This window comes from Pogonomyrmex barbatus, unplaced genomic scaffold, assembly GCF_055798465.1.
Source record: "Pogonomyrmex barbatus isolate J1 unplaced genomic scaffold, ASM5579846v1 scaffold1, whole genome shotgun sequence".
Taxonomy (NCBI): Eukaryota; Metazoa; Arthropoda; class Insecta; order Hymenoptera; family Formicidae; genus Pogonomyrmex; species Pogonomyrmex barbatus.
The window spans coordinates 19,400,241-19,425,799 of NW_028297098.1; the positions used below are offsets into that span (position 1 = coordinate 19,400,241).

Sequence of the window (25,559 nt, forward strand, 5' to 3'; positions counted from 1 at the left end):
ATTATATTCTGCAGTGATAAATATTAGATGCAACTTTTTGTTTTCTTATTAATACACATAATTCTTTGCCTTATATATGATAACACATTTGAAATAGTTCTATGAATAATAGGATTGGATCTTCTGTTATCATATTGAGATATTTTCTCTTTTAAAAAATTCTTTTTATAAATTAAAAATTTTTTTTATTATATATTAATTTTTTATAGAGAGAGAGTTTTTATAATTCTTAAGAAAAAGATTGTATTTAAAGCTTAAAGTTAATAAAAATAATTATATATAAATTTTTATGTTAAATATATAACTCTTATTTTTAAAATATAGAATATGATTGCACGGAAAATTTGTATATATATATATATATTCATATATACCTGATATTTATACATATGTACACACACACACACACATACACATATACATGAGTAGCATTATAAGAATCATAATAGAAAACGCTTTATTATTTAAAAAGAAGAGATGTTCCATACTTTAGAGGATACAATCCCATCAAATTCATAATGCAGTTTCTAAATCAGTCTTTATACAGAACTTTAGTTATGGGGCTCATTATTTAGATCAAGTGATAAGAAGGGGATAGTGGACATTAAAACGAAAATTGAGTGAAATATTGCATCTAATATCGATCATGAAATCTACTACATATTACATACATGTCATATAGAAGCTAAATAGTAGAAATATAACACAAATAATCTTAACATAATAAAATTATAAAATTAAAAAGTAGCAGCTATTACAAGTTCCAACAAGTATGTTTTATATCTACATTCAAGAAAAAATATGTATCTGTTGTACATATATCTCATAAAAGATATATAAAGGATCTCTCACTAGTATTTTATTTTGCTTCAGTTTGTATTTTCCTTGCTTAAGTCAATCCACTTGAAAGCAAAAATGGATTTGTAAGTGCCCAGACAATGGAGATATATAAGATAATATTTTAAAAAGGCAAGATGAAATGACCGAAGAAAAAAAAATTTCTTTTGATTTCTTCTTCATTCAATGGTTTGTGTTATTTCTTTTTATAGGAACCTTAACTGCTGCTACTACTGCTATTGCTACTACTGCTACTAGACACACTATCGCTGGAGTCTGATTCGCTGTCCGATGAAGAACTGCTGCTACTACTTTCACTACTACTGGTACTCTCGCTGCTGGAGGTACTTGAGTCGCTTGAACTACTGGATTCTTCCTTCCTCATTTTCTTTCTGACATGACTCATCTTTGCTTTTTTATTTTGTTCCTGACTGAAATATGAAACAATATTAGTTGAAATCAAATTTATCTTAATTATGCTTAAGACATTTTGCATCATTTAACATCAAATATCAAAAGTCTCCATCTTATATTCGCTTTGCTTATCTGCTTATTAAAGAAAAATTTTTGTTCAAAAATATTCTAATTTTAACCGAATAAAATATCTTCGATATGTCAAAATATATTTCTTTCTTTTTCAAGAGAATAGATGATTCAGGAAGACACATCCCGTACATAATGGGAGGACTTGACAACATACTTATCATTATTCTGTTGCAGTAGTGCCTTTTTCAGTTGCGAAGTACGAGAGGATCTGTGCAGGTACTTCCTCTTGCCTTTGCACTCGTAACTCCAGTGTCCCATTTCCAGGCACTTCTGACATCGTACTCCTTGGGGATACGGGTCGCTGCAAATATAAAGAGAAAAATCAGAAAAATCGCAAATGATACGTTTACCCATTCTCATTCCTATTGACGCACAAATGTCTCAAGGTTAACATGGAAATCGACTTCGCCGATTGTAAGGGCATAATCAGAGGAAACTTACGTTTTTTTCAGCAACTTTATCCCGTTGGAACTCATGGCCAGCACGTCCCGGATAACCCTGTGAGAGACCAGGAAACGTGCGATCCACGATTACGCTTGATCACGTTTCCGATCTCGCGCGTGCAATCCCGTGTTTTGAACTTTGTTTACATGCCAAGGAATCGCGATTCCTTTCGCAACAACTTTGGTTTCCATTGCGCATCACCAGATACGACGATCCCTCATTCGTTGATTCGATCAGTCTAACCGTGCGCTTATTGGTCGAAGAAAGAAACTAATCGCATATTCCGGTAAATCTATCTTTTTGACAAATATCCATTTCTATTGAACTCTATTAATTTTAATCTCGATTTAATTTATTCTTTATTTATTTCTCATATTCAATTTATTTTTTACCTTTTTCTAATTCTTAGAAAAAAAAATAAGTTAAATCGAAATTAATTTATATTCGAATATAATTGGTAGAAGTGAACATAAACCATTCGGCATCACCGATGAGATGCTAAATACTATCAATCCTAAAGAAATTTTTATGATTTTCATTAAAGAGGTTTGGAGAATTCGGAAGTAATTAAAGAGTTCAATATCATTGATTCTCAGTGAACAAAATCTAAAAAACAGAATATCTAACGCACAAAATAATTTTAAGATATCTTTTAGAATTCTTTATGAAATATTTTAAAGATGTTTCTTAAAGAACTTTTAAAGATCTCTTAAAGTTATCTTATTATTTGGATATTACTTAGACATATTTATAACATGATAATAAATAAATAAAAATTTAAAATTGCATTTTTATTTATATTCGAATGGTAATCGTAGAAAATAAATTTTTCTATTTTTCTATTTTTCTATTTTTGTTGGAATATCTTATTATAACGTCATAAATATATGCATTACTTATGAAATATCTCTGTAATAATAAATCATAAATTTAATAATACATTATAAATTAATTATTCAAACAGTAATTCTACAATAATTGTTAATAAAAGTTAATATTAATAATCCAATGGGCAGAATGTCTAAAATCGACGATAGAAAAATTTATCATGTTATAAATATATCTAAGAAATATCCAAATAACAATAAGTCATAAAATTAATATTCTATCATGAGCAAACTCTGTGTCTAAATTTGAATAGTCACGTGAGCTTCCATAACAAAGTATTTAACTATTATATGACTTTGTTGTTTGTGATCTAATTTATTCTCACGTTAAACAACAAGAAAATTTATAATTTTACATTTCCATATCAGTGAATAATAATATTTTTTGATAAATTAATCGTCATTTGAAGAAAATATTTGGATTCTTACGTTGTGCGATTATGTTGGTAGCAATTATGGCTTTTAAATTTTGTTATTCGAAAAATCAATTTAAATGTAAACTCGAAATAGAAAGCCATCGATTTCATATATCGCGCTAAAATTTAATTCTGTGATATATAATTATAATTTAGAACAATTTTGTTTTAGTTTGATATGTCAAGTAATAAAGATGAATGGTATCAAGAACATCGTTTTCACGAATAATACAAGAAATGCTTCTCCTAATTCTGTTTTAATTGAATATGGACGTAAAAGCGTTGAACTGGAAGTTATCAAAGATACAATAAGTATGTATCGAAACAACTTTTTAGAAAGAGAAAAGATACTGAAGGAAGAGAAACAAAAGCTGGTAATAAATCAACAAATTTTGTAACTAAATAATTTCTTTTTAAAAGATTTTCAAATATTTTTAAAGGATTTTCAAGTCATTTTTTAATATTCCTATCCTCACCCTTAATTTTAGAAAATTTTGAAATTCTTATAAAGATAGTTAAAAAATAAGTTAAAAAGAATTTAACATTAGTACAATTAGGTATAAAATTACTTAAACGCATTTTTGTGATATAAATTAAAAACATCGCTTTATACGCAACTATATAAGATGAAATGTAATATAAAATATATATACCTTGCGGTTATAAATACTTTCTAAACGCCTAAATATCTAAATATCTAAACGATAATGAGATTCAAATATCTCTTGAATATTAATAATATTCAACTTATAGCTTTGAAGAAGAATTGCTAAATCAGCAATAATATTAACAAGATAATTTTCAGCGGTGTTATGAATATTTAAAACTATTTTATTATTAATTTCTTTAAAATTCTCCATAAGTTTGTGTATACAATTTATTAAATTATTGAATCGCCTTATCTTAAATTAAAGAGGCTTATTTTTAAATATTTTCTTTTTTAATTTAGGATGAATTAAATTATCAAGTATGGTCCCTGGAGGACTCGTTATGCGAACAGATATGGCAGTTCTCAAAAGAACACGATTTCTTTGTTATCTTTCGATATCATCCCTTCATTATGGAGACCGGTCATTGCATAAAGCAAAGAAGTGACTGTAAAGACGATTATACAAAGATTTAAAGACAATTTCGATCAAGCTCCGATTAATTTTGTCAACAATTAATTCATGAACAAAATCGTTTAAAGCAAAAAATTTTTAACTATATTTTTTATTTATTACTCGCAGTTTAATATATTTTTAAATATTGAATAAAAATTAATAATTCTATCCAACAAAATAGTATAGAGATTACTTGATAATCATTGATTAATTTAATCGACGAATGTTTATTTTTGCAATGTAGATTAATTTTAATTCTGAATTAATTTATTTTTTATCTTTTTTACCATTTAAAACTAAAAAAGTTAAAAAATAAATTAAAATTAATCTACATTAGTAGAAATGGACATAAATTATCTCACGTAGTTCTTTAAAGCATAATCTTGAACTGATATAATTTATTGCTTCTAATCTATTTTTTTATTCATTAAACAACAAAAGATTTATAATTTGTTCATAATAACATAGTAACAATGTTAATTAATTGTCAATTGAATTAATCACAGTATGGTCACCCTTGAAGGGTGGGTTCTGCCTCTTGTATTCGCGCGTGTTAAATCGAAGATAATTCCATTAGATGCGGAAAGAAGCTTAGAATTGATGAATCTCTCAAATGAAATCGATACTATCAAAACGGAAATGATTAGTCTTAATCAGAGAAGGAATGTCAAACGAGAGGTGGAGACCGCTTTAACGAAATTACGAAAGTTACAACTGATTTCAGATGACGCTACAGAATTACTGAGGTGTGTCTACAATATATTATTTGTGATATATGTATAATTAACATTCTAAAACAATTCCAATAATTTTGTGTGAAAATTTGCAACTTATTCTAGACTGGTACGTCCACCGGAGTCCTTGTGCAAACTCGAGATGATATCAGTACCGTTATATGATGAAGTAATTCCTAATGAAAATACAATCAAACGACGTAAGAAGGCTCCAGGTCGCTTAGGTATGCGATATAATTTTAACGATATAATTTTGATATAATTTTGATATAATTTTAACGATAAGTCATTCTTAGATCTCTTTATTGTAATCACACACGTACACATAGTCGGTGTAAAATATTTTTGTGCTAATTTTTGTCAGAATAGTATTCTATTGATTTTTAATATTAATATTATGTGATTATAAACAAATTTCTAATAATTTCATAGATTTGGAGAACAACAAACCGGGTCTTATGCCTAAGAAAGAATTAATAATTACGAAGAATTATCCTCAATTGCCTCTTGAAAGAAGTATTGTACTCACTACGAATACAATGATTACAAATGTATTTACACAAGTATGTATGAAATTATTTTCTTTCTTCGCCGGCTATTTTAAGTATTATAATAATAATAAGATGTACATTTTAATGATTATTACAGTCCACGAGCAACAAAAGATTTAAAAGGTTTACCCTAAAGAAACGTAGTGAAATTTCTATCAGATTTCAAGAGTACCGCGAGCATAATAATTATTATTAATAATTAATATATCTATAAAAATTAAATTTGATTAAGAAATATTTTGATTTTAAATAAATAAATTCAAAATTTTTTCAATAAATTTTTATAACGACCTTTATAAACGATTTTTATAACCTGTTTTATTATTTTTAGAATATTATATTATCAAATTAAGAATTAAATACAAATAATTTTAAAAAGATACGCAAAAATTTTATCAAATCTTGATAGGATCGGAGGAAGATCGCACAATGAAGCGAGAAATATGATTTTCAGGAAAATATTTTATAATATATTTGCGTGTTTAGAAATATTTATACAGCGCCCTGCGTATTATCACGTAATGTACATTGAACTACATTTAATATTACATTTTTAAAATTATACACAGTTAACACAATATCGTGTGTTGCGCAATAGACTATTCAACAAGCATTTACTTTCTCGGAATAGTGTACTGGGCGTTTGCAATTGTCACGTAAACTTATCGCTTGCAAACCATGGACTATGTGTGTCTATAAATCTCATGTTTCGTTTTTTCCTTTTTTTTAAAACTGTTTAACAGTTTATCACAATTAATCGTACTGCATCAACGATCTTGGCAACTTACATGCGAATGGCTTGAATTTTCCACGTGCGAAGACTTTCATTACGATATCTAGAAACTAATTCGTTAAACGGCCGCCACATCGTTCATATAATACTATAAAAAATTAACATTAATTAACATATAGTATCTTTTAAAATTAGCTTTCATATGTAGAATATGCTAACATTCATACCTTCCTATTATCCTTCCTATCCTTCCTATCCTATTCCTTCTTAACGAGAAATTTTTGTCGTTAAACTGAAAGTGCAATCCAAGATTTTGGAAAAAACATATTTAAACATATTTTCTTTTCTAATTTAATTTATACTGTTTCCTATATTTACCTTAAATATATTTTATAAATTAAAATATATGTATAGCGTAAATGACTTAGCATTTTTATCAAACTTTCTATTTAATATTTTACAATAAACGAGATTAATAATATGCATAAAATAAAAGTGTATAAAATAAAAGTTACAAAAGCACTAACGTACATCATTTATCGTTTTGGATAACACGTAGCTTGTAAAATACATTAAAAGCAACAGATATGTAAAACTATATTACTGCTAAAATTCAAAGATTTCGATAAAAAATTAATTCGCACGCAATGTACACTGTTTCTACAGAATGTTACATAATACCGAGTTAAATTGTGTGCTTTTAAATTGTGTACTTTTAAAAAGGGAAATCTTTCGTCTAATATCGATGAACCGCTTACGTCTTCGATAAGACGCATTTCACTATTAATAGTTCGCATAAGTGGGAGTCCATGGCGACCGTTACACCGCAACCTTTATCCTATATAATACAATGAAAGAAGTTTTCACTTTCAGAAATATCCAATATATTCATTAATCAGCAAGAACGTTCGTCCGATGTTGCTCTTTTAAGTTGTACTAATTAAGTTTTGCAGCATTTCCTCCCGCGGAACGTGATGGTTCGTATCGTTATAGCGGATTACAAGATAATAGTCTTTGCAAATGAGGACGCATCTCTGATATCGCTAATCATTTTTTAATTCACAGTCCTGTATGTACATATAATCTAAGGGAGCGAATCTGCAAATTAACGTAATTTATCCGCGATACGACGATAACGGTGGTTCTTCAGCAACGAATATTCTTATTTCAAATTTCATCTTTGCAAAATGTACTTTTGCTCTCTCGGTAGATATGTGTATATACGAAAGATATAGATGTGTACAGAATATAGAAGTGAAATTTATAACGCATTGAAAATCTCCACGTGGAGGGAATATTTCAGTTAACTTTGTTTTTTTAACGGAGAATTTGCCAAGTCCTATCTTCAATTCCAGATCATGTTTGTGCGTGCGATTTAGAATTCGTACATTAAGAAACAGATAACAGATTGTACAATTAATAGATCGCGACACGTCTATAATGATAATGACGGAATTGGCAAATCATCATAAAATTACAATAGTAACACCAAGTAGCAAACTTCGTCACGTTGAATATCGAAGGAAAATCAGAATGACATCTACAATCGTAAAATTGATTATCGAGCGCTTTCAATAGACATCGAAGTGAATGTCCCCTCGTAGCTAAAACTGCTGCGTAATGGAAACCAAGAGTTTAAAATTTATGATATATAGAGCGAGAGAAGGAAAAAAAAAGGAGAAAACGTGATAATGACTGTTAATTGATATTTAGGGACAATAATAGCACTTGAATAAAAATTTTATCACACAGCCATAGTAGTTGCAACTTTTTTTTTCTTTCACAAGATACGCCTATTGTCTATTCGCGGACAATAGAGATTAATCTGACACGGCAGACGCCTCCATTCTCGCGGAATCCTCAACTACGGTAGAGATTTTTACAGCGTTAGATATTAGTTGATTATTAGAATTCATTTAATATTTGATATGTCGGCGACCGCTAAATAATCTAGAATTTGCAAACAATGCTGCATATATGCTGTGCATGTAAGCTGTTTGTAATTTCGCAAATCATCCCCGGCAAATGTATTCTCGCATATTGCGTGTTAACGGATCACGGTTACGAGTCTTGATTCACGATTGCGAACACGCATTAGAAAGTAATCGTTACGATTCAAGTTTTCGAATTTATTTACGAAGCACGCGACAATTCCAATTATATTCGCACATTCAACAATAATGAATAAGACTATCGTCTATCAGAAGAAACATTAATTTCTAATTAAATTAATCGAATAAAATTACACAATAATTACTTATAACGTTAAATGTGCGATAACAGTGGAGACTCGACATTTAAGTAAGCGTAATTAACATCATAATGTATGCTAAGATATTGAAAACGATATGGTAAGAACAAATTAGCTAATTACAATCGCAAATTATGATATTACAGCGACATACATATAATATATATGGCTATGCCATTTATATAGAGAAATATAGTTTAACAATATGTACACAAGTGTGAAAAAACTATTCAGAATGAAAAAGTCGATAAGTCACAAAAATCCTAGAAGAACTCAAGACTCATAAAATCTGTAGGCACATTGTTAAATGCGAGCCTATATACCTTGTATACACACACGCACACATACACGTATGATAATATATATTTATCATCAATAATATAACGCTCATACAAATATTTATGAATATATATAGTACATATAAATTTATAATTACATTGGCACTAGTTCTTTGTGCAAAGACAAAAGCAGAACAACAACGTTGATATGAGAGAAAGAGAAAGAGGAAAGACGAGTGAGAAAGAGAAGAGAAGAGACGAGAAGAGACGAGAAGAGACGAGAAGAGACGAGAAGAGACGAGAAGAGACGAGAAGAGACGAGAAGAGATGAGATAAGATGAGATGAAGTGTAGTATCAATCGTTTTTTATGGAATTTAGCGAAGTATATATCTATATAAGGAAATGCTCGATCGCGTCTTCTATTTTTTTTCTTATTCTTCTTCCTATTTTTATCTTTGCATTTGGCAGCGCAATCTTTTTTAATCTAATGAAAATGCGTCCTAAAACAGTACAGAGGCTTCGTTGCTTTAATTGTCGCACAACATATAACACAACATATAAATCAAATATAATAAGATCCGCATTTTTTATCTTTTTGTACAGTTATAGAATATCTTCATCGTCATCATTTCCTTGCCCAATGTCACTCTCGAATGTTGTCTCGAAAATTCCTTTGACAATCTCTTGACAAAGCATAACATATGTTTTATCCTCGAATTCTCTTCTTTTTGCCAACTTGTTCAACTATATTTATCTAATTTAAACAACGCAGAGAGATGTAACCATAAGAAATCTTGCTCTACTTCCCAGAAATAATTGCACATATAAGTTTACTCTCACAATCATTCCATGAATCTCGATAAAACACATCGTTGCTAATTATTTTGAATTATATAACAAAAATAGATCTTTTAAATATTGGTATAATATTATATCGTTACTTCATATACGTGGATTATTGTTCACATTTTGCTTTCTTTCTTTACATAATCTTTACTTTCACAGACATATGGATGTAGTCTTCATTTTACAGCTTAAATTTATTGTCTTAAATAAAAATTGCTAATACGTTTGCTCTTCAGTACAAACTGCTAAGTCAGATAAATAGAATTATGCATCAGAAAAGTGTGACTTTCCATGGAAGATCTTATTGTTAGACATACAATATATTTTGTACTTTATAAGATGATGCCCATTGACGAACAAATGAGAAACAATATATCGCATATACGATACCGAAGAATGTGTGCATGTGTGGAAACTTATGTGTATTGACATTCGTTTTGTATGCTCGTATTCACAACTTTTCGATTTAAATATTTTAATAAAATATGTTTTCTTGCACCTATATACGAAATCTCAATCTTGTAATACAGCAAACAATGTCACTGATGCCGATTCTTAACATTTTTTTCGCTATCAAAATATTATCTCATCCCTATTATATAATACATACATATAAGACGTTTATTATATCCTTTCTAACAATATGTTCTGTCGCGCAATTTTGTTGCTTATAAAGACGTTCGCGTGCTGGCTTAAAATATGTCTAAATTCTTAAACTTTTTCAATAAATGTAAAATACAAAGACGGATCATTTAATTCACTAAATTCTAAAAAATTAATTACAACATACGTAGTGGACATTTCTTGACAGTTTTGTAAAATTTTTTCTTTGTATATAGTAAAAAAAAATCCATATTTCATTTCATTTTCAATTTAAATTAAAATCAATGTCAAAATATTAATCTTTTAAAATGCTGACTCAATTATTAATAATAAAAATGTATTATTTATTTCTAATAAATTTAATAAGATTAATATATAATTTAGAATTGTCGAATTTCATGCGTGTAAAAAAGAAGAGTGAGTTATTGCATTAAAAAGGTTCTTTTATACAACATATATTTCTTTAGTAGTGCTCATATCTTTCGATATGATCTTTAGCAAAGCATATCTTTCATGTTTTATCATATCTTTTGATAAAACATGAACAATATAACATAAATATAATAACGTGAACGTAAAAGCGCAAATATAAAATATACAAATACAGTTTATATATTTCATAGTTTATAAAAAAATTGTTAATAAAATTGTCATGAGATCTAATATGAAATATCTCGGATTGCACAAGAGCCATTTTGCACATCCTTTTCTTGTTCGCGGAAAGAAAAATTCTCATTTAATTTGTATATTACTCGTTATTTCATATTTCCGCAATTAGATAGATACCTTTCTGCAAATTGAAAGATGATAGAACAGATTTTGCAAAGTATCTATCGGCAGAAAGAGTACAGATTTGATACTGGGTCTGGCATATACAATAAGATCGGTAGAATGCTAATAGAAATACAGCAAAGTTTGTTAACAGATTATAATGGCAAAAATCTAGCAAACTTGAACATGTATGCCACACAGTTTGAATCAGATTAGCGACACTATAATCTGAAGATTCTGCTCTATTTCTGTCAGCACTCAATTATCAGCTAAAATTCCAGCTTAATATGGACATAGTTAATGCCAATTTGCTGATAATTTCTGATCAACTTTATTACAAAGTTCGCTTACTAAGTATAATTCATTTTATATAGAATAGTCCAATAGTATTTATACATTCCTTTAAAGTGAGATCATTCGAATGAGAATTTAACGATACACGGATCGTTATAAATACATTTTCTTTGTATGTCATTGAACGATTTCTTCATAACTTTCTCTCTCTCTCTCTCTCTCTCTCTCTCTCTCTCTTTTCTGTTTTTAAGAATCGACATCCACGTGACTCTGAATCTTATATAAGACGCAACCTTAACAAAATAATTATCGACAATTACATTGGTCGATAAGGACCATGCATCTTGAGAAATTGAATGACCATTGATGGTCCACCATTGACTATATCCGACGGTATGTGCGACAGTGGACAGTTTTCAATTGACATAATACCAAGATTTTTGCACAATGCCAGTTCGAATGGCAGATTGTGCAGGCCCGGGTTGTCATTGATGTAAAGTGATTCCAGGTTCTCCAGGGTGCCAATCTCCTCTGGCACGTAAGCCAGATTGTTCTCGCCCACACTAAGATACGTAAGATTCTTCAGATGACCGATCGTGCGAGGTAATACGGTGATCAGGTTCGACTGCAGGATAAGCTTTTGCAACTCACTCATGAAGCCGATCTCGTTCGGTAGCAGGTCGATGCGGTTCTCTTCCAGGTCCAGCACTCGCAACTTCTGCAAATTCACTAAAGTGGTCGGGATACGCCTCAGTTGATTGTTGGAGAGTATTAATATCTCCAGACTTTGCAGGCACTGTATGTCATCCGGGAGAAGCGTCAGCTGATTAGTACCCAGATTCAGCTCGACCATGTTCACCCAACAATTGATATCCAGCGGCAGAGTGTTTAACAAATTCTCCTTCATGTTCAGCTTCGTGAGGTTTTTGGACTTAGAGAAGATGCCATAGGGTATCTTGTCGATCTGATTATGCTCTACATTGACGGAATAGGCGTTTACAAATTGGGCCGGCCCGCCTTGCGGGTACTTGGTAAAGTTGTTTCTGGAGAGTGTAATCGATGTCAGTTCCGACAAGCTTGCTAACAGACCTTCTGGCAAACATGATACCTGATTGCCCTCTATGCTGAACTCGTCCATTGCCTTACAATTCGCCAGTGAGGCCGGAATATGCGTCAATCTGTTATACCGAATACCCAATCTTGTCAGCGACACCAGATTACCAATCGTGTCCGGCAAGTCGAGCAGTTCGTTGTGCTGTAGATCTAAAGTGGACAGCTGCACGCACTTGCCAATCTCCACGGGCAGATGCTCCAGGTGATTATGCGAGACGTCGAAGGTAATAAGATTAACTAGTTCGCCTATTCCAGCGGGCAGTTCCTTGATCTTGTTCTCTCGGAAACTCAGCATGGTGAGATTCGTCAGGTTGCGCACGTTATCACTAACATACCTGACGCGATTGAAACGCAAAAACAATGTGGTGAGCGACGTAAGCTTGTACACCACGTCTGGAATCTCATTCAACTTGTTATGTCTCAGATCCAGTACCCGTAGCGATGTCAGATTCTCCAAGGTGTTGGGCAAACTGGTGAGCGAGTTTTCGCTCAGCGCGAGCGTCTCCAGGTTCGCTAGGCGGCCGATCTCCGCCGGCAGGGTCGCCAGTTTGTTGCCGTAGAGGTATAGCTCTCTCAGATGTGTCAACTCTTTCACAGAACTGGGCAGATTCGTGATGCTGGCCTTGCTGAGGTCCAACCGCTTCACGCATTCCTCCTTGCACCGAATAAATTCCTTAGTCACATCCAAGTCTGCTCGGATCGGCTTGCTCCGCTTCGTGGTGGGCTTCGGTTTGTTCGACTCCGGATGCTTGACCATGACGATTTTCTTGGTGTCGCTTTGGCTGCTGCTGCAGCTCCCGATCGAGGCGGTCGAGAGCTTCTTCTCCTTAGTGTCGCGCATCACCACTACGTCCTCGGGCATGTCGCAGCTGGCCGAGCTCGCGGTGCAGGCTGACAGGCCGCAGCCCTCCAGGTATTCGGGTATATCCTGTTCCTTCATGTAAAAGCGCAGCAGACTGTCGTCCCCGAGACTAGTCGTGCGATTACGCTTCGTCTTAGACAGGCAGACCGCCGATATATTACTCACGCTCGTCCAGTGTTTGCACGATTTTTTCATAACCTACCTCCAGCTTCCCTTCCCGCTTCCGTGCGTCCGCCGCTGAGCGACGCGACGCGACGCGACGAGGATACCGCGATAACAACTACGGTGTGTACACGAGCGTACGTAAAAGAAGGAGGGGAAAGAAAGAGGGAATGGGAGAGAGAGGTGAGACTCACACGAATGCACGCACGCACGCACGCACGTATGCATGCACGCACGCAGCATGTACGAGTGCATGCACGTTCATCCAGCCCGATCTCGATCAACGAGATCTCGCGTCGAAAAAATGCGAAAACCGCACCCTCACTCACTGCGACATCACGCCGCACCCGCGTCTACGCGAAGTCAACGACCGACCACTTAGCCTTCCTGGCAAGGAAGCAACGAGTATCAGCGACTATCGACGATACATCGGTGTGAAGTTTGTAGATATCTCTGCACTCTGCATACGACCACGTACAGCGCAAGCGCGAACGCATACGCGTCTAAAGACCGGTCTCCGAGCTTCGAGATAAATGCTAGGGTGCGTTCAGAAATAACATCCGAGTGCACCCAGATATCGTTCTATCCTTGTTTAATTCTTTGTTTAATTCGATGAAAAAATACGGATAAAATGATACATCCAGTGTTTCTGAACTCAATTCTGGATCAGACCAGCGCAATAACGCGACACGCGATGCGCGATCCAATGGGCGTACAGCTTTTCCGAGAAAACCTGAATCTGAATCCAGCATAATACCTCGTGTCCACGATGCTAGAAATCGGTCCGAGATCTTGGATGGAAAGAGAATTAACTAATTGCGTTTAAATAATTCGGCCAATTAATCAATTGGTCAACGATTGGTCAATTCTCTTTTTATCCGAGATCTCAGACCGATTTGCATGTTGCGATCATCGGCTGCGTTTCGATATTCATTACCAGTAAAATCTATAACATACGTGACCTAAACTATATATTTTCAATATGAATGTCACAATGAATATTAGAACGCATCCATTATTCTATTTTTTCTTTAATATTTCGATTATGTATAATAAATATAATAATATAGTATACATTACGCACAATGGAGGAAATACTAGGAAAAAAAATAGAAATAAATATTAAATTTTAGATATAAAAATTTAGAATAAGAATTAAACGTAATTAAAATTTAAATGCAGCAGATTTTAATAGTTGCAAAGCGGTTGAGAAACATCAATGAGCACTTATGCCCAATTCCAACGTAGATTAACTTTAATCTCGGTTCAACTAAGTGTCGGTCCACAATAGGTGATTTAAGCTTTAAGACGTAAGAATTGACCAATCATAATCTAATATGAAAAGAATAATCGACTATGATTGGTCAATTTCTTACGACTTAAAGATTAAATACTTATTGTGGACCGACACTAAGAATTAGCAAAAAATAAAGAGTAAGTTAATCCGAGATTAAAATAAACTTACGTTGTTGGAATCTGGCATTAATGATACAAATCAAACCCACTAAATAGACTTGGTTCTTAGAATGTAATCTTTCATTATATTTTATACAATTTGAAGGAAAGATAAGTTATATTTCTATAAAAATTGAAATTGTTCTTTCCTTTACTAGGTGACAATTAAGAGATTGCTGTTGAGAATACAATTTTTAATATAAAAACATTGATCATGAAATATATCATCTGTCTAAAAGTCATTCTTATCTTATATAAATTATTCTACCATATTTTATAAATATAAAAATTATATTTATTATAAAAAAAACGAGATCATTGATGTCTAAAGTTATACTCAATTGCACTATATATTAGCACTGTACATTTCAATGCTAAAATTGTTAATATTTATTTTTATATCTCTGTATCTTTTATATGAGCGCTCGATTGTCCACGTTGCCGATTGACCAATTTAAAGTAAAATTTGATTGATTGATCCAGTGAAAAATCTTCTGACACCTGTCATTGTAAGTAGCTGTATATCTAATTAAAACATGGTCAAACGGGATGCTATCCTTTTACATAAATGCCATCATGTTATTTCGCAACATGTTGTTGGACTCGGATAACAGAGAATGATGGAAAAAATGACAAAATGATGTTGCGATAGCAGAGTACATGTTGACTGAACAGAATATATTCAGTAGACACTCACTCAATAATTGTATGTACAATGGTGTTTTTTGAATGCAATAATTACCAATAAATCTTTATTCCGATCTCTACTCCTTTCCTATCACTACTTAATCAAAAATGTTACAAAATGAGAAGTCGATCGAGTCTACTTTAGTATAAAAAATGCATAAAAAATGCATAAAAAATGTACATTTCTCACATATCAATCTGTAAAGGATCGCATGTCAAATTCAAATATTTTAAATTTTTTGCATAATACTAATGATTTCAAATTGTGATCAGTCAATTCTCTAAAATAGAATAAGTAGACTTTTTCCAAATATTGATAGGAGAAAAAGAAATAATGCTTTCTGTTGTACAACTGTTCTCTGCAAACAAAATGAAATTCTAGTATTATAGATCATTAAATAAAGAGAAAAATAGTGTTTCAAAATAAGCAAAACAAATATATGCAAATTCTAATAAAGAACGTGGATACTATAGAAAATTAAGGTATTTTAGAAAAAAACTGATACGTATCATCTAAAATTTGTATCACCACAACCGAGGTATAGATTTAGAAATGTTTAGATTTAATAGTAGATTTTATATTTTCGACAAAAATCTACAACTGCTGTATGTAGGTGTTTCACTGTTTGTATACAGGTCATCGTTTGTATATACAGGTATACTTTCACGAAAAACTGTATAGTCCAGAGCTGGACAGTATCTTTTTAATTCCTCAAAGATTTGATTCACATCCAGTTTTCCCACATTTTTACGTACTTCAGGTATCCTTTTACGGAAATCTGTATGCTCCAGATTTGGACAGTATGTTCTTAATTCCTCCAAGATTTTGTCTATATCAATTTCTTTCACATTTTCTACTATAGATAAATGACGCAAACCATAATTGCTTTGCACTATTCTACAAATAGTAAGAGTTATTATATGACTTGTTTGCAAATTTAAATATTCCAAAGACTATAAATCTGCGAGATATGAAAATCCTTTATCCGTTATAGTGCACTTTCGTAGATCCAATTCTAAGAGAAAAAAAATATTTGCAATATGTATTATATATATTAATTGTATCTAGAAAACTTGTATTCAGTATTATATAAGTTTCTTGGATATATTATACAACTTTTATATCTTTCAATTTCTTACATATTCTTGAAATTTCAAGAGTGATGAAGTCATTGACATTTTGGATGGAATACAAACATAAATGTTAAAGAACTGCCACATGTATTAATGACCTTTTTGAGTTCTATACTAAAAAATCCGCTAGTATGGCTAAGATCCAACTTCTTCAAATGTTTATATTTGATATCAAGATATTTAATATATGTTTATCAGTGAACTTGTTAAATGATTCATTTGATAATTGGCAAACTGGTAAACGTGATTCATATTGACATGTGACTTATTAAATGATTTGAAGTTAAAAGTTGCATATAATGAAGGATCTTGTGCTACATGATTGAAATATTTATTTACTCTACACATATGACATAACGATTTAAAGTCCAAGTATTTCAGTATTATTAATATTACTTCAATCTACAAATTTTATATAAAATATGAATTTTATTAAATAGAATAATATTACAATAAATATTATGAAATAAATTTTTAAGAATACTTACAGGAAGTATAGAAAAGTCACCACATAGTAGTGGATTCATCACTCTTCGGATTCATCTGATGAGAATTGAATATTCATAACGTTTAAACGATTTTCTGATAAAAATCGTTATAATTATCCTGACATCTGTCATGAGATTAATGTTCTAATTGTTTTAAGAGTTCTAATTGTTTACTTGGTTGAAAATTTTCTAATATATCTCTGTATAATATCAATACAAATTTAGCTTTTATTATGAAGAATATAAAAATATTTCATATTTAATGATGAATTGTAGTATCTTTTGAACACAACACAAAGTACAAGTATATATCTTTTTAAGAGTGACTTTATCTATTTACATAAATTGATGATCTGTTGTTAAATTGTAAGTATCCTTATGCAAAGATATATGTGATTAATGCTCATTAAAAAGTTAATTAAATCATATTTATAAGTTTGATCTTTTGGAAATATCAATTTTGATATGCCAAATAAGTTAAACATATAGGAAGTATAAAGATAATCATGTATATTGAATTTATAATTTTAAAACAAAATATATAACTTAAATATGCTATCTAAGCTTGATTGCACCAACATTATTTTGAACAAGACTTAAATATGTCTGTCTTTATTTATTTAAAAAAAATAAAATAAAAACAAATACAGGTTTAAGTCTTACTTAAAGCTATAATAACATTAATGTAACACTGGACCTTAGTTTTTATATAAGGATTTATCCACACAAACTTGCATAGCAGCATAACCATATGCATAAGGGACATTATCCAATCGCTTTTTACATGTGCTTTATGATAGAAATGTGATTGGATAATTTTCCTTATGCATGTAGTTATGCTGCTATGCAAGTTTGTCTGGATAGGTTGCAATTTCTTGTGTTGCAATTTCTTGTTACTTTCTGTAAGAATAAATGCAAATTTTTAAATTAAGTAATTGTTCAGAGAATTATGCTTACCTTTTACATAAACAAAAAGAAATTAAATAATCTATTATAATTTTTACTTTTAACGTTTAATATACTGTTTACATATTTTTAACAAGAAACACAATAACTGGATTCAGCGAACACAACAGTTGGACAACTGATCACTGAGCACTCTTTGAGCATAAAGTGATCAGTTTCCTGAACGATCTAAACATTTATTGACATGCGCAATATGTATGTACACAAAAACACAATCTTTATTTAAAAATGATATAGACGCATTATTGTGTCGTGCCATTCGTATTCACAGAAATCGCAGTTCTCTTTTATAATTTAATGGCTGCTAATTTCATACTTCTGGCTTTGCTAGATGATAATATTATAGAGAGAAATATAATAACACATTTTATCGAAGAATTACAAGTGAATTACCAAATAATTTTAATGCAAGACGTTGTATACGTTGGAAAAATAAAAATTATTATAAAAGAAGTTAGTATAGAATTATTATAAAAGAAATTAGTTATATAATTCCATTATATAATAATATTGTATTTAAAGAACATTTTAGCATGTCGAGAATAGTTGTAGAAGTAAGTCTTACATGATACAAAGATCTTACATGATAAAAATTTTCCATTTTCATAATAAAGTGTAAGTCCAGCCAAGCTTACAACATGTTGTATTCACTGAGTGTACTTGAAAATCGCTCAGAAAAATGGCGTCCGCTCACTGAACATGTTGAGAATACGCTCACTGATTAGGCGCGTTCAGCGAACATTCCGTTAACAGTTGCACAACTGTTGCGTTCGCTGAACGCACCCATTATGTTCTTGTTAATCATTGAATGTCAAAAGATAGAACAAACTTGTGTCGACTTGTTACTAAATGAAAGGCACATGTATCGAATGGCTAATAAAAAATAAAATTAAAATAAAATTTTCTGGTTGATCTAGTGGAAAATCTCCAGGCATCGGTCGCTGTAAGTGGCTGTGTCCAATTGAAACGTGGTCAAACGGAATTCTCCCAATTTTTTGATAAATAGTTTACTAGAAAATTCCTAAATACCGACCGATATAAACGTATTACATAGGCTGCATTCCGATATTCACTGCCAGTACTGAAAATCTATAATATACGTCACCTGAACTATATATTTTCAGTACTGGTAGTGAATAACAAAACGCAGCCATAGTCAAATGGGATGCTCTCATTCAAATTTGTAAGTCTGTTCTTTTTGGCTGAACTTCTTGTATTATTCAGCCTTTCTCTTTTTTTTTTTTTTTTCCAATGTAGAACAGGCTGTATATTCCAACGTCCATTGTTAATCAAACTCCCCAGGAAGTGCGATTTTCTATTGGATATCGGAATATGGGCGTTACAAATTCTCTGTTATCATCCGGATGTGCTAACCGAACTGATAGAAAAAAAAAGAAAAAAGAGAGACAACAGTGACGAGTTGTCAGTCGGCGGTGGAAAGGCGAGTGCGAGAAAGGGGCGGAGAAGGGCGTAGCGACAGCGGCCATACTGTTGCGACGAGCGCAGTGTTTGTTTTGTCAGCGAAGCTGCGCGTTGGTCCTCGTGTGTGCGCGCGCGCCCCTACGAATCCGTCCTGCGTCCTGTTCGGCGACGAGCTCTCGACAGATTTCGAGCCGTCACGAAGATCCTCGCAGCGTCCGATTCCATCAATCGTTCGATCAACATCACCGTTTGTTCGTATTGTCCACGAGGCGCGCCCCTCTCGCCCTCGGCCGTCCGTAAGAGCCCCGACGTCGATCTCACCCACCCCACCCTTCCCCTCTGGGGGACCGCGGCCCGCGACTGGGTGTCAGTCGCGTACGGGACACACACTACACATAGTGAGGCGGAGAACGCCGCGCCACCACCGACAGCAGTAGTAGCACCATGGCGTGCGCCACGCTCAAGAGGTCCTTGGAGTTCGACCCGGTGCACAGCCACGGCCGGCCCAGCAAGCGACGGAGGTGCATGCCGATGTCGTGCGCATCACCGGGCACGTCCGCGTCGTCGCCGCAGAAACCATCGCCGTTCGGCGAGATAGCCAGCAAATTGACGCCTGGTAATTACACCGCAGGCTACGGCCATTTTTTTTCTCGCTCTCTGTCGCTTCCATTGCATTTCTCTGTGTTTATCTCTGTCTCCTCTCCTCCCTCTTTCCTGCTTGCCAGCCACCTAGTCTGCCTGTCTGCTTGCTTGCCTACTTGCTTGCCTGCTTGCTTGCGTGCTTGCTTGCCTGCTTGCTTGCGTGCTTGCTTGCCTGCTTGCCTGCTTGCCTGTCTGCTTGCCTGTCTGCTTGCCTGCCTGCTTGCCTGCCTGCCTGCTTGCTTGCCTGCTTGCCTGCCTGCTTGCTTGCCTGCTTGCTTGCTTGCCTGCCTGCTTGCTTGCCTGCTTGCTTGCCTGCTTACTTGCTTGCTTGCTTGCTTGCTTGCCTGGCTGTCTGTCTGTTTGCCGTTCTCTTTTTCTCCATTTCTCCTTTGTAACGCGTTCGTCTTCATCGCGCATGAAGAGAGAGCGCGTGAGAGGGTGTGGAGAAGGAGGCGGGGTGAGAGGGAAAGGAGAGGAGAGACGGCTAGTAGGGGCGGCTAAGCTCTAGCGATTTAAAACCCGTATTCGCTGAGTCCACATTCGCGTGAGGGGGAGGGATATGCGTAAATCATATGGTAATGTTGTAACGGACACACACGGGGATTCGGGTTTTCGTTCCCCTTTTTCTTTTACTTTTCTCTTTGGTTTTTCTTGCTGCAACAGGAAACACGCAATGATGCTCTCGAAGATGCGTTTTTCTATTTTCTATGCATACGCGCGACAAGATCGTGATAATGTATATGGTAATACGCGAGATCACTATATATATGATACACAAATATATATATATATATATATATATATATATATATATATATATATATATATGCTATACATATACATCGAAAATGATGTTTCATTTTTGAAGAATTATTGTTGGTTTGTTTTGTCAACAAAAACGCTTAAAAGACATGATTGGACTAGCATGATTGAATTAGTATAGTTAGAGATTGAACATTCTTTAGGTAAGACATGGACTAAATTTTTATCCGTTGCATTAATCGAAAGAAAATACAAAAAGATTTCAAAAGAGAAATGATAAAAAAAAAGTGTTAATCATTAGTAAAATATTTTTAGCCGATAAATGTGATAATATGATGAATAACTAACATGATATAAACAAGGTATTGTACATGTATATGAGGAAAAAATCTATAAATTTAATACAGAAAATATGTAATTAAATCATATCAGAATTTACAGAGTATTGTATGGCATATAATGTATATATACATATGAATTTTATGTATATATATATATATATATATATATATATATATAAAATATATTTAATGCATAAAGATATTTAAATACAAGAAACATAATGCAGACATTTTCGATTAAGATTTAGTGTTTAACAATTTTTTTTTAATTTATATATGTATATATACACATATAAATTCAAAAGATTTTGTTTCTATTATATCAATTACATATTTTATTGAACTTACTATTTTTAATGAACTTACAACATGATCAGCCAAAGTTAGTTTATATCCCATTTCTCCTCCTCCTCTAACAAATTAATCAATTTAATAATACCAATTAAAAATATTAACAAAATATCTTACTATAAAAATATAATTTTTATTTTTATTATATGTACAGTTATTTTAATTAGATAACAAAGACTTTACTTAGGGATTTATTGAATGTCACATTGAATTATAATACAAACAAGAGATTCAAATATTTTACAAACTTATTTTGTAATTATATGATTTTATATATATGAAATGTCTACTTTCTAGAAGAATCTGGATAATCTGAAACTTTCATGGAATATTTTTTTATTATTTAAAGTCAGGAAGTACAGAATTTTATTGCATTCCGAAAAATTTTTTTGAAATTTTATTTTCAACTTAAATTTTGCTTTCAGAAAAATTTTTTGATAATTTTTATAATGCAAGCTATTGATAATCCGTTATTCAAGTTAACAATTATGATATGCATATCATATATACATATCCATTGATATACTTACAAGTTTTTATAAAAAAAAAATTCAATATCTTAAAGTGATCAAGTCAACGCGTTAATATTCAAATATTAAGTGGTTTTTCTTCATAATAAAACATTAAAAAGCGTATATAATAGAATAAATTTTTTCAGAATTACAATTTTTTAATTTTATCTAGAATATTGAGCAAAAATACTTGAAAAATCTGAAATTTCTCAGGAAATCTTTTTATAACATTTGAACTCTGATATAAACTTTTTTATGTTATTTTATTTATAGTTATTAAACTATGTTGATAGTTATGAAATTTCAAATATATAAGAAATGAAGAAATGAATTTTTAAACTTTATTGAAAAACTTCAAAAATTCTATTTCATATTTAATATAGATTCTACACACACATACACACAGCATACACACACATCCACACCCACACCCATACACCCCCCTCCTCCCACACCACATATACATGTACATACATGAAAAATATACTTTCTTTTAAATAATGTTTTTGCATCTTTATTTGTACAGAAAAGATGGCTGCCAACATCAGAGAAGAAATCCGCAGATTGCAGCGACGTAAACAATTGCACTTTCAGAGCAATAGTGGCGATTCATCAGATATGGAAGGTCCTTCCAGTCCTTCTGGACCATCCGGCTCTTCTTCAACCACTATTAGTCATAACTCTAGCGGAAAGGAAAAACCACTTTTCACATTTAGACAGGTCTTTTGATTATCTACATTCTTTGATAGAGAATGCACACGAATCCATTTTTCATTTATATTGAGGTTATCTTACCAGATATAAATGTTAATTATTATAAGAATATAAAAATTCTAGTTTTACAGATTCGTCTGTAAAATTGGTTAAAATTTTGCAGGTTGGCTTGATCTGCGAACGAATGCTTAAGGAGCAAGAAACGCAAATCCGACAAGAATATGATCAGATCTTACATGTAAAACTCTCCGAACAATATGATGCTTTTGTCAAATTCACATATGATCAGATACAAAAAAAATTCGAGTCTGCAGCTGCACCGAGTTGTAAGTATTTGTTCTAAGAATAATATCTGCTTTCATCTGCTTTTTACCTTTCCTCTATATTATATGATTTTTATGTTCTTAGATCTATCATAAAAAAAAAAAGATTCTTATTCATATGGAAACGTTTCTGTGAAAAATATTAGGTAAGTTTGTGAAAATATTTTTTTTTTCCGAGAGAAAAATATGAACTGTTGAATTAATTGCAAAATAGAAAAATCTTAAATATTTAAATTCTTTTTTAAAAAGTTTTTTTTTTTTTAGATTTCTACTGTGTGAGACAAATTTTGCTTACTTTGAGGTCCTGCAGCATTGCTTGACTTCGGGAATCTTTGGAAAAAAAAAATAAAATGGTTTCAGCAGTGTCTAATAAAAAAAAAGGACTAAAAAAGATGTGAACGAAGCAGAAGAAGAAATAATGATTAGGGATGTAAGTTCGTAGAGAGAGAGAGAAAGAGCGAGCGAGAGAAAGAAAGTAAATTGCGGCGAATTGTAAACATATTACGAAAATCTACCATGTATACTTTCGAGACTAACAATATTTGTACTGTTCGACATTAGAAGTGCGCTGGTATCAGGGAACTGATTCTACTTATGTACAAATGTTATTACGGTTAAAAATACAATATATGTATACAGCAAGATTAGTGCGAGACTTAATATCCAGCTGAGAGAAAAAGAGAAAGAAAAAGCTGAGAAATTTTGTTTTAGCTTATCACACAAATATATTTTTCTCTTGGCTCTTTTGGGATATTATAAAACGAAAATTTTTAAGTTTTTGTGCATTGTGAGATAAAGCAGATGAAGCATTGTGCATAAAGTATTTCGGTAAGTTTTCGGTTTGTTTATCTTAACGCTACGACAGTTTAGACATTGCTCAAATATATACGGCAAACAATGCTCTAACCATCTTGGCGCAAATGTGTGAGATGCATTTTGCGAATTTTGAAGCAGGACATGATGTGCATACGCGAATAAAAGGATTGCCTTTCTCGAATCCTGATTGCTCAGCGAAGAGCGATGTTTAATTCAATGTATGATTGCGTAAATTAAGAGATTAATTCTACGACATGTAAATTGAAATCTACATAAAAAATATATTAGTGTAACTTATCAAATTTAATGATGAATTTGTTTCATTTAATTATAATGCGTTCACATCAGATTCTTTTTCATTTGGCTGGAACATATGTCATTTTGTATAGATAAAATTTAATATTTTTTTGTTATTTTTATTATGGTTGTCATTTTTCTTTCACTCTTTATTTTTATGAAATTCTTGTGAAAAAAAACCGATCTCATTTAAGATATAAACGTTACGAGAGCTGTAAAAGTGTCGGGATAATATTGTAGATTATAGTAGGCATTGTACGAAAGCATTGTGAAACGTAACTATTTGGAATAAAGATTTCATAAAATCTCGTCACACACAGCATTTCTGTTCCCTGGTAGCAACGAATTTCTGTAGTTTGTAATAAAGAAAAAGTGCTGAGTAATGAATATAACTATATGCCGTACTCTTTAACTGTGCCTATTATTAGATATGTTTCTCACGATTATTATTATTATTACTATGTTATTATTTACTGTTATCGCCGTCGTAAAAAAATTTTTTATAGTTTGTAGTAATTCTCATTATGTTATAGGATTATATCCTGTGCGCGAATTTTTCTTCCTTTCTTTTTTACTCGATTAAGATAGGATCTTGCGAGTTTTTTTAGCTGCGTGCACTATTTCGGTTCTAGTGTGAAAAATTTTTGTTCCGCCGAGTATTAAGAAAAGCATTTAGAGCACCAAGTGGAACGTTTGTCGAAAGTTCTTATAAGCACAATGTAAAATAATCTTCGATCGATCTAAGCCTATGGTCACGATTATTCAGGAACGATATCTTTACGATTTCGAGGGGCATTCGAGTTACTACTGTCTTTTTCATATTGTGCAAAAAAAGAAAAAAGAAAATGTCTCTTAGTTACCATGATATTTTTGGGAGCATCGTACGCCCATGGTATTCACGTTCACACACACGCGCGCGTGTGTGTGTGTGTGTGTATGTGTGTCACATCACCGTCTATCGATTATTGATTGCGAAAAAAAAAGAAATTAATTACAAAGAAATATAAGCGGGTTTAATCGTTAGATAATATCTTGAAGCTCGCGATAGGTATCGTTTACCATTAAGAAAAATCGCGGAAGCACATACGAGCGAATATTTGAAAAATTCAGGGGATTTCATTTCAACTACGAAAAATACCTCCGTATTATATTGTGTAAACATCTTATCGAAATAAACTTAAGACTGAAAACGTGTGAGAATCTACTTATTTCCATTT

The 25,559-nt window shown here is 32.2% G+C and overlaps 5 protein-coding genes and 1 long non-coding RNA gene across 9 annotated transcripts; 3 read left to right on the forward strand and 3 right to left on the reverse strand.

Annotated features, from left to right (window-relative positions):
- Positions 1–616: 616 nt before the first annotated feature.
- Positions 617–2,013, reverse strand: LOC105425213 (uncharacterized). The gene is made up of 3 exons (XM_011635878.3): positions 1,825–2,013; positions 1,538–1,684; positions 617–1,268 (listed from the first exon to the last, which is right to left on the reverse strand). Exons 1-3 carry the CDS (start codon positions 1,857–1,859, stop codon positions 1,055–1,057), a joined length of 396 nt encoding a protein of 131 aa, XP_011634180.2. The 5' UTR covers positions 1,860–2,013; the 3' UTR covers positions 617–1,054.
- LOC105425214 (uncharacterized) lies at positions 1,971–5,824 on the forward strand. Of its 3 annotated transcripts, none has more exons than XM_089075076.1 (6): positions 1,971–2,113; positions 3,303–3,504; positions 4,080–4,227; positions 4,811–4,979; positions 5,073–5,191; positions 5,400–5,824. In XM_089075076.1, exons 2-6 carry the CDS (start codon positions 3,325–3,327, stop codon positions 5,636–5,638), a joined length of 855 nt encoding a protein of 284 aa, XP_088931202.1. In that variant the 5' UTR covers positions 1,971–2,113; positions 3,303–3,324; the 3' UTR covers positions 5,639–5,824. The 3 variants fall into 3 exon arrangements, with proteins under 3 accessions (XP_088931202.1, XP_088931207.1, XP_088931192.1); XM_089075081.1 differs by lacking the exon at positions 1,971–2,113 and having other exon boundaries at positions 2,380–3,504; positions 5,400–5,530; positions 5,616–5,824; XM_089075066.1 differs by lacking the exon at positions 1,971–2,113 and having other exon boundaries at positions 2,453–3,504.
- A 141-nt stretch (positions 5,825–5,965) lies between these two features.
- LOC105425212 (leucine-rich repeat protein shoc-2) lies at positions 5,966–13,952 on the reverse strand. Of its 2 annotated transcripts, XM_011635877.3 has the most exons (2): positions 11,947–13,952; positions 5,966–11,858 (listed from the first exon to the last, which is right to left on the reverse strand). In XM_011635877.3, exons 1-2 carry the CDS (start codon positions 13,463–13,465, stop codon positions 11,677–11,679), a joined length of 1,701 nt encoding a protein of 566 aa, XP_011634179.2. In that variant the 5' UTR covers positions 13,466–13,952; the 3' UTR covers positions 5,966–11,676. The 2 variants fall into 2 exon arrangements, with proteins under 2 accessions (XP_011634179.2, XP_011634178.1); XM_011635876.3 differs by having other exon boundaries at positions 5,966–13,948.
- A 603-nt stretch (positions 13,953–14,555) lies between these two features.
- On the forward strand, positions 14,556–15,654 carry LOC105425210 (uncharacterized). The gene is made up of 2 exons (XR_967625.3): positions 14,556–14,960; positions 15,046–15,654. It is a non-coding gene; the product is annotated as an uncharacterized LOC105425210 (long non-coding RNA).
- A 476-nt stretch (positions 15,655–16,130) lies between these two features.
- LOC105425211 (uncharacterized) lies at positions 16,131–20,968 on the reverse strand. Its single transcript, XM_089075101.1, has 3 exons — positions 18,746–20,968; positions 17,197–17,321; positions 16,131–16,590 (listed from the first exon to the last, which is right to left on the reverse strand). The coding sequence occupies exon 1, from the start codon at positions 20,634–20,636 to the stop codon at positions 20,217–20,219; it is 420 nt and encodes a 139-aa protein (XP_088931227.1). The 5' UTR covers positions 20,637–20,968; the 3' UTR covers positions 16,131–16,590; positions 17,197–17,321; positions 18,746–20,216.
- akirin lies at positions 20,029–25,536 on the forward strand. The gene is made up of 5 exons (XM_089075089.1): positions 20,029–20,200; positions 22,719–22,912; positions 23,070–23,232; positions 23,315–23,375; positions 23,494–25,536. Exons 1-4 carry the CDS (start codon positions 20,029–20,031, stop codon positions 23,323–23,325), a joined length of 540 nt encoding a protein of 179 aa, XP_088931215.1. The 3' UTR covers positions 23,326–23,375; positions 23,494–25,536.
- Positions 25,537–25,559: the final 23 nt, after the last annotated feature.

Bases quoted from the DNA above. Each gene is read 5' to 3' on its own strand.
- LOC105425213 (XM_011635878.3), bottom strand. From the start codon at position 1,859: ATGAGTTCCAACGGGATAAAGTTGCTGAAAAAAAC. The intron at 1,685-1,824 runs GTAAGTTTCCTC...TTATATTTGCAG, and splicing joins ATAAAGTTGCTGAAAAAAAC to CGACCCGTATCCCCAAGGAG. The intron at 1,269-1,537 runs GTATGTTGTCAA...TTCATATTTCAG, and splicing joins CTGCAACAGAATAATGATAA to TCAGGAACAAAATAAAAAAG.
- LOC105425214 (XM_089075076.1), top strand. From the start codon at position 3,325: ATGAATGGTATCAAGAACATCGTTTTCACGAATAATACAAGAAATGCT. The intron at 3,505-4,079 runs GTAATAAATCAA...TTTTTAATTTAG, and splicing joins AGGAAGAGAAACAAAAGCTG to GATGAATTAAATTATCAAGT. The intron at 4,228-4,810 runs GTAAAGACGATT...TAATTCCATTAG, and splicing joins CATAAAGCAAAGAAGTGACT to ATGCGGAAAGAAGCTTAGAA.
- LOC105425212 (XM_011635876.3), bottom strand. From the start codon at position 13,465: ATGAAAAAATCGTGCAAACACTGGACGAGCGTGAGTAATATATCGGCG.
- akirin (XM_089075089.1), top strand. From the start codon at position 20,029: ATGGCGTGCGCCACGCTCAAGAGGTCCTTGGAGTTCGACCCGGTGCAC. The intron at 20,201-22,718 runs GTAATTACACCG...TTATTTGTACAG, and splicing joins AGCCAGCAAATTGACGCCTG to AAAAGATGGCTGCCAACATC. The intron at 22,913-23,069 runs GTCTTTTGATTA...AAAATTTTGCAG, and splicing joins CACTTTTCACATTTAGACAG to GTTGGCTTGATCTGCGAACG.
- LOC105425211 (XM_089075101.1), bottom strand. From the start codon at position 20,636: ATGAAGACGAACGCGTTACAAAGGAGAAATGGAGAAAAAGAGAACGGC.